The following is a 9,167-nucleotide window of genomic DNA, read 5'->3' as shown; positions in this document are numbered from 1 at the left end:
AAACACACTTCCAATAAGTAAACATTTCAGCTACCACGACCTCGAGGATTTCAACAATTAAAGTGCAAATCCTAATCGTGGAACGGAATATATACGATCTGTAGCGATCCACAGAGGTTGAAGCAGGAAGGGTTTTGGATAAAACAACTCCATGTCTTATATCCATACGGAATAAATAAATAATAATAAAAAAAAACATTAAGTACTTCCGTGCTTATTTTAGTTTATTTTCTCTTTCTAGTTGAAATTTTTATAAAGTTCAAGATCATCTCAAATTTGGATTTCAATATTATATTTTCCACAATATAATTTCAATACGTCACAGGATTACGCCTAGCTCTGAGAAGGTCATTGACTGAAAATTTTCCTCGTTTATGTTCTTTTATAACATTTTTATCGGTGTCGTTGTACAATCTTTCAGATTTTAGTTCGGTGGGTGCATCGAATTCTTAAAAGAAAGCTATCCCTTTTCCCGGGTTGACTGTGAGGCTAGTAAGAGTTTTTGATGGTATTTTAAAATTATGTATAAAGGTATAAACCTGCTGATCCTCACAATATATAAATAACACCTAGTATGGCAAAGTTTTCTTTTACTTATAAATGCATGCTTGATCGCACATGTGTATTGTACATGAACATAATACATGTATATACACATTACGTTATAAGCACATAGTCATGAAAGATTCTGGCTATGTTGCTTTTTGAACTTGATTGAACTCTATCTTCAAATGAATCCTACCGCTAACCGGATCAAATGATTAACAGAAATGTACGCTTTCTCGGATCGTTAATGATGTTTACCTTCGCATGAATGATTAGGACTGCCTGTGTGTCTATTGTTTGTATACTATACATTTTTACATAAGATAAATATATGTTGGTATTAACGACTTAATAACCTCAGGCAGAAGTAACTACTTATGAGTGTGTGAACCCACTGACGGGGAAACCATTTTACACTCGAATAACTACCTCCAGCTAGTATCAACAGAATCTCAGGGAGCTAAATGTATTTATAGATGTAATGAATGTGGTAAATGGTTTATTAGTTGTTTACTTATTAACGTTGACGTTTTCTGTCTACGGACAACAATGCCCGGATCCCGTGTGTCATGACGAATGGGACGTCGATGTCTTCCCCGACCCCCGGAAGGAAAGTGGACTGTGTGGTCGGGGCTGCGATGCTTCATATGTGTGTGATCCGTGTCAAGTTCTTAGTAGCCAGGAAGGTAAGCCTTCTAAATGTGTAAGGGGGTCGGGTATTTTTTTTTATGGTGAAAAAAGGGGAAGCAGTTTTTTTTTCTTTTATTTTGTAGAAGGAGGTGGTAAATTGTTAATATTTGAAGAATTTTATAATTTTTTAAGCTTTATTATTTATATTCTTATGAATGGAATGGGATATCAACAAAGTTCCACCATAAATATGAGGGGGGGGGGTAAACAAAATTCAGATACACTGTTTAAATGTCTACCCCTCCCGGATTAAGGTAAAAACTAATACAATATAAGTCCATAAATACACTGCAACTAACAATTTCCTATGGCGAAGAATGAAGGATTACCTGTACATGTATATTTTTGTCACGAAAAGGAAATATTGGTCAAATTGATGTGCTTTTAATGCATGCGCCGCTTTTTACCGAAAACAACAGTACAGATACCGGGGCTTAAACCTGGCCCCTCCGTTCTTAGTATGGCTAGTATGTACCTGTATATCCGTTGTAAGAAGAGTCACGAAGATACATGTACATTGTAAATTATATACATGTATAATATAAATAATACAAATGAATAAAGATTTATTCATAACTTGTACACATGATTGTACTGTAACATATAACGTTCGGAGTCATGTCTTATATAAGGTCACATTCAGGGGTCATTGACCTTAAATTCTCAAAATTCGATAGCCTGCTATCCCTCTAAATATATATACTGTATAGTAAACGCACACTTTTTAGTGAATGTTTTAAAAGTTTGTTGTATTTATAAAGAAGTTAAGGTAGTAATGAATAATTCAATTCGGATGTAGCTAGGACTAGTGTTCAGGTTTATGAAATGTTGCACGATTGAGCACAACTCTACGGTGACGTTTATAAAAGCGAAATTTAGGGGAAATTCAACCAGGATTAGTAATGAAAAAGAATAGAAATCATGGATAACGACCAGACAAAGAAAATAAACATACAGAGCAAAGAACATGAAATAACCACAATAACACGAAAGTAGAAACAAATGTAAATGAGCAACCCGGACTCCATAAAAAACTGGGAGCATGGACCAGGTGTACCTGTATGACGTCGGGATTAAGACTCTCTTACATGTACATGTAAATTTCTATAAAGTTGGTAATTATTTGTTAATAGTTTAAAGACCTTTGAGACACAGTATATAAACATACGAGACTCTTGAACTACATGTTGAATTGTTTCTGATGCAACTACACATGGTGTTTTCTTGTAAACCAGTTGGCCCGATGGTAAAATGTACGAAGAGGGCGTGGACGGCGGGGGGAGGGTCATATAGACCCTTTGTGTTAACGATGGGGTAAGTCGATGAGCATCCTCTATAAACACTTCTGCGAGGAAAATTATTTTGTTCCACCGAAGCGCTACCTCGCAGAAGTGTATATTGAGCATGCCTACCAACTTACCACACAAGGGTCTATTTGATATATTTTTGCACTGTTTGTTTGTCTTTCATTAATATAATTAGTATTCTTGCAGCCGGGGAGATAGATAAAATGATAGAGAGTGTTCCAGCGCATGAAACTATTTGTAAGGGGAATACAGACAACTACATCTTAGCGGTCGCCATTGTCAACAAAATGGAGATTACATCCGGGTATATATAAGTTAAAATATATTTTAGTACCATTTTATTAAACTACCGGTACTTGTAGCGGTAGTATAGCTGAATTAAAGCTTCGGTGAAGACGGTAACATGCACGTGCAAGTTAGCGGGGTTTATAATTTCATCGTCCGGAAGTGATATGTCACGGAAAGAATGTAAAAAATAACAATAAGAGTCCCAAATAATTATTTTAAAATCTTTAACGATTTCTTTAACGTCTAAAAATCATCGAACATCACGTTGCTATGGATATCGTCCCTTTTGCTTTTGTCCCAAACTCAATTCCAAAGACAAACAATATAGTCCAATATTAAAACACGAAAAATTTGCCTGGATGGACCAATGTATATGCGGTTACAAAAACACAATGGTGATATATATTTTAATGATAATAACTAATATAGTTTTATGATAATCTTGTTTTAAATAAAAAAAAAACGTTAACGTTCTCTACATGCTGATTAGGTACTACAAATGCACGTGCCTACAACTATTTGCCATTTACAGTGACACCTTTTATGGAGCAGACATTGCCTGTATCATTGAATACCGTACTTTTACTCTCTGAGCAATATTCGTAAGAGTGGTCAGGGAACCCCTTAAGCACAAAGAAATACCCATCAAAGTGTTAATACATTTTTTTAAGATATTGATAGGTCAACTTCAGTTGACATACACTATGGAAAATTTGTGGGAAAATTCTCCCGTACTTTTTCCCTAATTAAGGTGTGTTTCATGAAATTATGAAAAGAAAAGTAAGGTTACAAGGCAAAACATATTTATCCTGTGAAATAGATGAAACAGAGGAGACTCAGTCCGAAAATCTAAAAAAAAAATGGCTGAACATGAGCAGCGAACCTACTTAAACATACATCTGGCACGAGACCGCAATTAATTTTCAAGTGCATTTCAATATACACATTTGAGCAGATTAAAAAAATTCCACCGGCGCAAACTGAATAAAACTTCTCTGGCCTAAAGATATGTACAAACAGGATTTTTTATATAAATTGTAGAAAATTTTACCATCATTTTCTGAAATTAATACATATAATTCGGAGATGGGGTAAACATGACAAATGAACTGAGTTAAAAGTCCTAAATTTTAACCTTCTTCCACTGAACCAAATCACAACTTTTAGTCAGAATTGATTAATGAAAAAAAATCCCATGTAATTTTAACTTATTTTCTACCAATTAGAGGCAAAACTTCAGCAAATAAGTTTCCAGTAAAAATATGAAAAAATGTGGAAGGTACCTACTACCAAAGTTGGAACTATATTCGTATACAACAAAAACCAAGGGGAATTAATTGTGTTCTCGTACCATCTACTCGTTCCCTGTTCATTTTCTGTTTGCTTTCTTTGGAATAAATGCACCCTCTGTTTAATCAGACGCGGTCGGTTCTTGAGTTCGCTTCGACATCACGTGACACCCATGATAACGTAACCGATGAAGATTACAACCATGCATTTCATTGGACAAACGTGATAGCAACCGTTAGGTTCAAGGCTTTATTAAGGCATTGGTGTCCGGAATATTCTCAATTACGTTTATATATTGCAATATGAATAATCTTTTATACATGTATATTGAATAATTGGAAATAGCTAAACTGAAAAAAACGAAACGCAGTGGTCACGCAGTTCTCCAAATAAAATCTAATCAGATTTTGAATAATCAAAGGGAGAAAATGCGTTGGTTCTCTTTTTTAAAGATCATAGTACTTGTTAGTACACTGAGGTATATATTTTTTTATGTTCATGTATCCTGGTTCCAATACATATAACACTACATATTGTTTCACGGCACTAAGGTAAACTTTGTTGTTTATGTATTTTTATTACTAGGATATTTAACGATGTATCTTGATTTTGGGATTTATTTTTATGTTTATTTGTTTTTAGGACCAAGAGGTCGAACGCCAGGTATTTTGCCAGGACGTTAAGATATAGATGGGATTACGGACTATATTGTTATAATGAAGTTGTGATATTTTTATCAAAGGAAGATAGACAGGTATACGTTATTGAAATCTTCCAAAAACCCAATCACTTGCTTTTATACAATGTATCACTCCGCTAAATAACTTAGGATTTATAACATCCTGGAAATGCGAAATGGCCGTTGGGCACAGCGTTTTTTAGATTTTCAAAGGAATGTGTTTTGGTAAATTGTATGACAGAGCAATCAACTCCGCTGACTTAATTACAACATCCTAAAACAACGTATCAATCCGCTATATTTATAAGTGAAGTGTACAGGGTGAGACATATTTCACAAAGCACGCATGTGCACTTCCGATTAAAATGGGTGTAGTTTTTCCATGTATTATTCTAATGTACATGTAGTATATAAACGATTGGAAAACTAGTACATGTTAGACCAAATTATATGTAATCTCCCCATCAACAATCCTGGATTTGCCCCTACATGTACCGACCTGGTGTTTGTAAACTAAAGTGCTGGAATCTGTAAGAATCAGGCAAAATTGAAAAATAAGGAATCATGCTCAGAAAAAAAAAATGAATTCTGCTCAGAAAAATAATGAATCATGCTCAGAATAATAATAAATCATGCTCAGAAAAATAATGAATCATGATCAGAAAAATAATGAATCATGCTCAGAAAAAAAAACACAAACTGTTTGACACTGTGGGCACTTAGTTCATAGTCTATCGAACTGACGAATTTACGGGGTTTTTTTTTCGTCTTTATTGAAGTTAGAAGTATCACAGGATGCAGAAAAACGAGTTCAAAGTTTCAATAGAATAAGAGTAAGACATGTGTTATCTCCCTTTAATGATTAAATTGCAGTGAATTTCAAACAATTTATACCTAGAACTACTAATACATAAAAAAATTATTTCCGAAGACATTTTGAATCAAATTTCATAGAAAGACTTTTGCTTTTTTTTCACCGAAATTCACCAACTGTCTGATTTCACAAAATTATGTATATGTACATACACTTCTCGGATTGGGACCTTCGTAAATGTAAGTAAGTGTTAATAACATGAGTTTAAATATGGTTTCTGCTGATTTATCATTTTTCCATAAAACCCTGCGAATATACATGTATACATGTAGGTACAAATGTATGACATTGTGTATATAGTTTACTGTATGGCATACAATCACCTGTGAGTGTGTGGTTAGAAAGTTTATGAGTGTGTGGTTATGAAGTTACGACGTTAGAACATCTTGCTTTGTCTTATTCTACAGGTCTACACATCGCCCGGGAGTATAGCGAATGAGGTACTGACTTCTGAATGTATACAGGAGATATACGAAGAAGCTAGAGACAAATATCTGAAGTCAAATCAGTACGGGGCGGGCATAAAATATATAATTGGAGAGTACAAGTAAGGCAAACAAAATATATATCTATTCACTGCTACCCTACATAATCTAGTTTTTTTTATGGCCACTTTAGCTTGAACACCGTTAAAGTGTGGATTGCTTCCCGTTTGAATGTAAAATATTTAAAAAAAAAAAAAAAACAATATAATTTCCATACCGGGTTTCGCCTCAGTCTCCAGATAACAGCTGTGTTATTTTAAAACAGTTTCAAACATGATATGTTTCATACTGCATAGAGAGTGGTGACGAAATCCACAGAAAATTTCATGATGTACGTACACGTACAAATGTTTACTGTTTCTACCTTTTTTGCAGGAGAGTATTCAAGGATGGCAAGTGCAAAGACTACACAGGGATGATTGTTGGCATAATATTCGGATCTTTGGGAGGCGTTGCTTTCCTCCTGACATGTGGGTACTGCTGTTGTTGTCGAGGCAAAAATTGTAATGGTACTGGAGGATCGAGCAGCAGCTCAGGATGGGGCGGAGGGTGGTTCGACGGAGGCGGGGGTGGAGGAGGTGGTGGGGGCGGTGGGGGCGGTGGGGGTGATTTTTAATATCACTGGGAGGCAGGTTCTATTTTAACGACGGCAGGAATAGAGGGAAGGGGTTAAGTTTACTTGGAAATGGAAAACATTTGGGTTTTATGTTTCTATTTTTAACTCAAAAACAAATCAAAGAATGTGTAGATATCATTGCCTGTGCACCACAAAACTGAAAGATACTTAAGTTTTAGATTATTCTTGATTTCCGTGATTTCCATAATGCAAAGTTTTATTATTCAATGGCTTCCCATACAGTTAAGATTATTCCCAGACTTTGTGTTTTGTAGCACGGGGGACTGTACGAATACTATTGGCTGAGACTCTGATAAGTGATGACTGTAATATTTGACAAGTGAAGGGTGGGCATATTACATGTAACATGTATTGCAATCTACGGGTTTATTTATTATTAAGTGAGAATTAAGGATGCAAGTTTTCTGAAATCTGGGATCGGGTGGGGTTCTGCTATTAACGTTTTACTTTATGGCAACTTTTTACCTATTTTCAATTTTCTTTATTGTTTCTAGTGCCTTATATAACTATTTTGTATGTTTTTTTTATATTTTTTTTATAATATTTGACATCGTATTAACGAGAGATCTTCGTGTCCTCCCGTTCGTCAGAGTGTTGTCGAAAGTACACTTTATGTAATCAACAATACACTGAGTCATGATAAACCGTCAAAGATCCAATAATGCTAAAACATATACTTCATTTACTTTCCAACTTACATGTACATGTACGATGTATGCCCCGTCTCACTCCAAAACTTTGGGGAATGCTGGGGTAGCATTCTGTGATCATTTTATCATCTACCTCTTGTTTTGAAATATTATATACTGCGTAATCTGTCAAAACCGATCCCTTTTTCATTTCATCGATATAAATTGATTCAGTACATGAGTACTTTGATTTACTTTTAAAAAAAACTGGTTAAGTTAAAACACGTGTTTTGTTTATTTAGGTTTAAAATACATTTAAATCACAGGAACTTCGTCCGACTAGAGTAGGACTGCTTGTTTGATAGTTGTAGGCAACCATCCTTGTTTAAATTGATTAAAAGGGACTTCTGAAAGTGGTTTAGACAGGTTTTTGGACTTTCATGGTTCGGTTTATACAGGTTTTTGGATGCTTCATGGGTATGTTTAGACAGGTTTTTGGACGTGTAGTGGTTCGGTTTAGACAGGTTTTTTGATGCTTCAGGGTTCGGTTCAGACAGATGTCACTTTATTAGATTATTATTTTATGTAAATATCATATTAGTTGTTACAAGTACATGGCAAAACAGTTTTGTTGATATGTATTTTAGACTACAAGTATAGTGGCGGACCCAGAGATGTTGAAAAGGGGTCCAGAGGTTTTCTAGAAAAAAAGGGGAGTCCAGGCTGGATCCGCCAGTGTTATGTATGCTTGGTTACATATTACAATGTACTACCTTTGCATGTATTTTTATAGAAATATGATATATTTTAAAGATGTATAATTCAACAATCATAGTTCATTCAAAAAACAGTTGTTTTTATTCAGTATAGTGTTGTCAGTTAATCGTACAGACTACGGTTCATCATATAAGTAATATCCAATTCGTATATTTGTAATTTTATCTGTAAAACAATTTCGGGTTCGGTGAAAAATGCCTTGTTTTCTCACAAACGGAAGTAAGTTTTTTTTATAATGTCTTGAGAAGTCCGATCATACACATCATTTGTTTAGCATTCTCCGAACATCTGACGTTCAAAATTAACTCTACTGACCCTATTGTTGTAAGCTGACGAGGATGCTCAATATACACTTCCGGCAGGTAGGGAAGTTTACCCTGAACTTGACTATTGATGAGCAACTCGACGGGTGTTTCTAGAAAAGCAGAGGACACTTACCCTACCGGTGCACCTGGTCCATGCTCCCAGTTTTTAGTGGAATCCGAGTTGTTCATTTACTTTTGTTACTTTGTGTGTATGATTTTAGTTACTTTATGTTCTTTGTTGTGTATGTCTGTTTTCCATGTCTGGTCTTTGTCCCTGGATTACATTCTTTTGATTATAACCTAGGTTCCATTGATTATTCCTTTGCAGAAGCATTTATGCAACCTTAACGATTATCCTAAAACTAGTACAAAAGGGTCTATATACTACAGACACATTTGAAGCAGGTGAGACATCACTCTCAAAAGATGCAAGAATGTCATGGGAAAGTGACAAATAAGTATAGTACTTTTATGGGGAGCATTACTTCTGGGATAGCAAATATTCTTTTTACTAAAGAAAATTAAAATAAAAAACAAAACAAATAAGAAATAATACAAAATATCAGTATGGTTTGGAACATTAAACTTCAGCAAATTTGTTGCCAAGATTCACAAAAAGAGCGATATAGAACAAGAAGTCTTTGCGATATTTAGCCGTAA

General features: G+C 34.8%; 1 protein-coding gene across 1 annotated transcript; it reads left to right on the top strand.

Annotated features, from left to right (window-relative positions):
• The first annotated feature begins 618 nt into the window (after window positions 1-618).
• On the top strand, window positions 619-6,775 carry LOC148600589 (uncharacterized). The gene is made up of 5 exons (XM_088558237.1): window positions 619-1,232; window positions 2,730-2,847; window positions 4,764-4,875; window positions 6,082-6,221; window positions 6,535-6,775. The coding sequence occupies exons 1-5, from the start codon at window positions 1,028-1,030 to the stop codon at window positions 6,773-6,775; spliced, it is 816 nt and encodes a 271-aa protein (XP_088414363.1). The 5' UTR covers window positions 619-1,027.
• Window positions 6,776-9,167: the final 2,392 nt, after the last annotated feature.

Source organism: Perna viridis, chromosome 13 (genome assembly GCF_037379345.1).
Source record: "Perna viridis isolate PV_CMFRI_1.1 ecotype Kerala chromosome 13, ASM3737934v1, whole genome shotgun sequence".
NCBI classification, from domain to species: domain Eukaryota; kingdom Metazoa; phylum Mollusca; class Bivalvia; order Mytilida; family Mytilidae; genus Perna; species Perna viridis.
The sequence above is the reverse complement of the archived record's forward strand: the minus strand, read 5'-3'. Positions and strand labels throughout refer to the sequence as shown.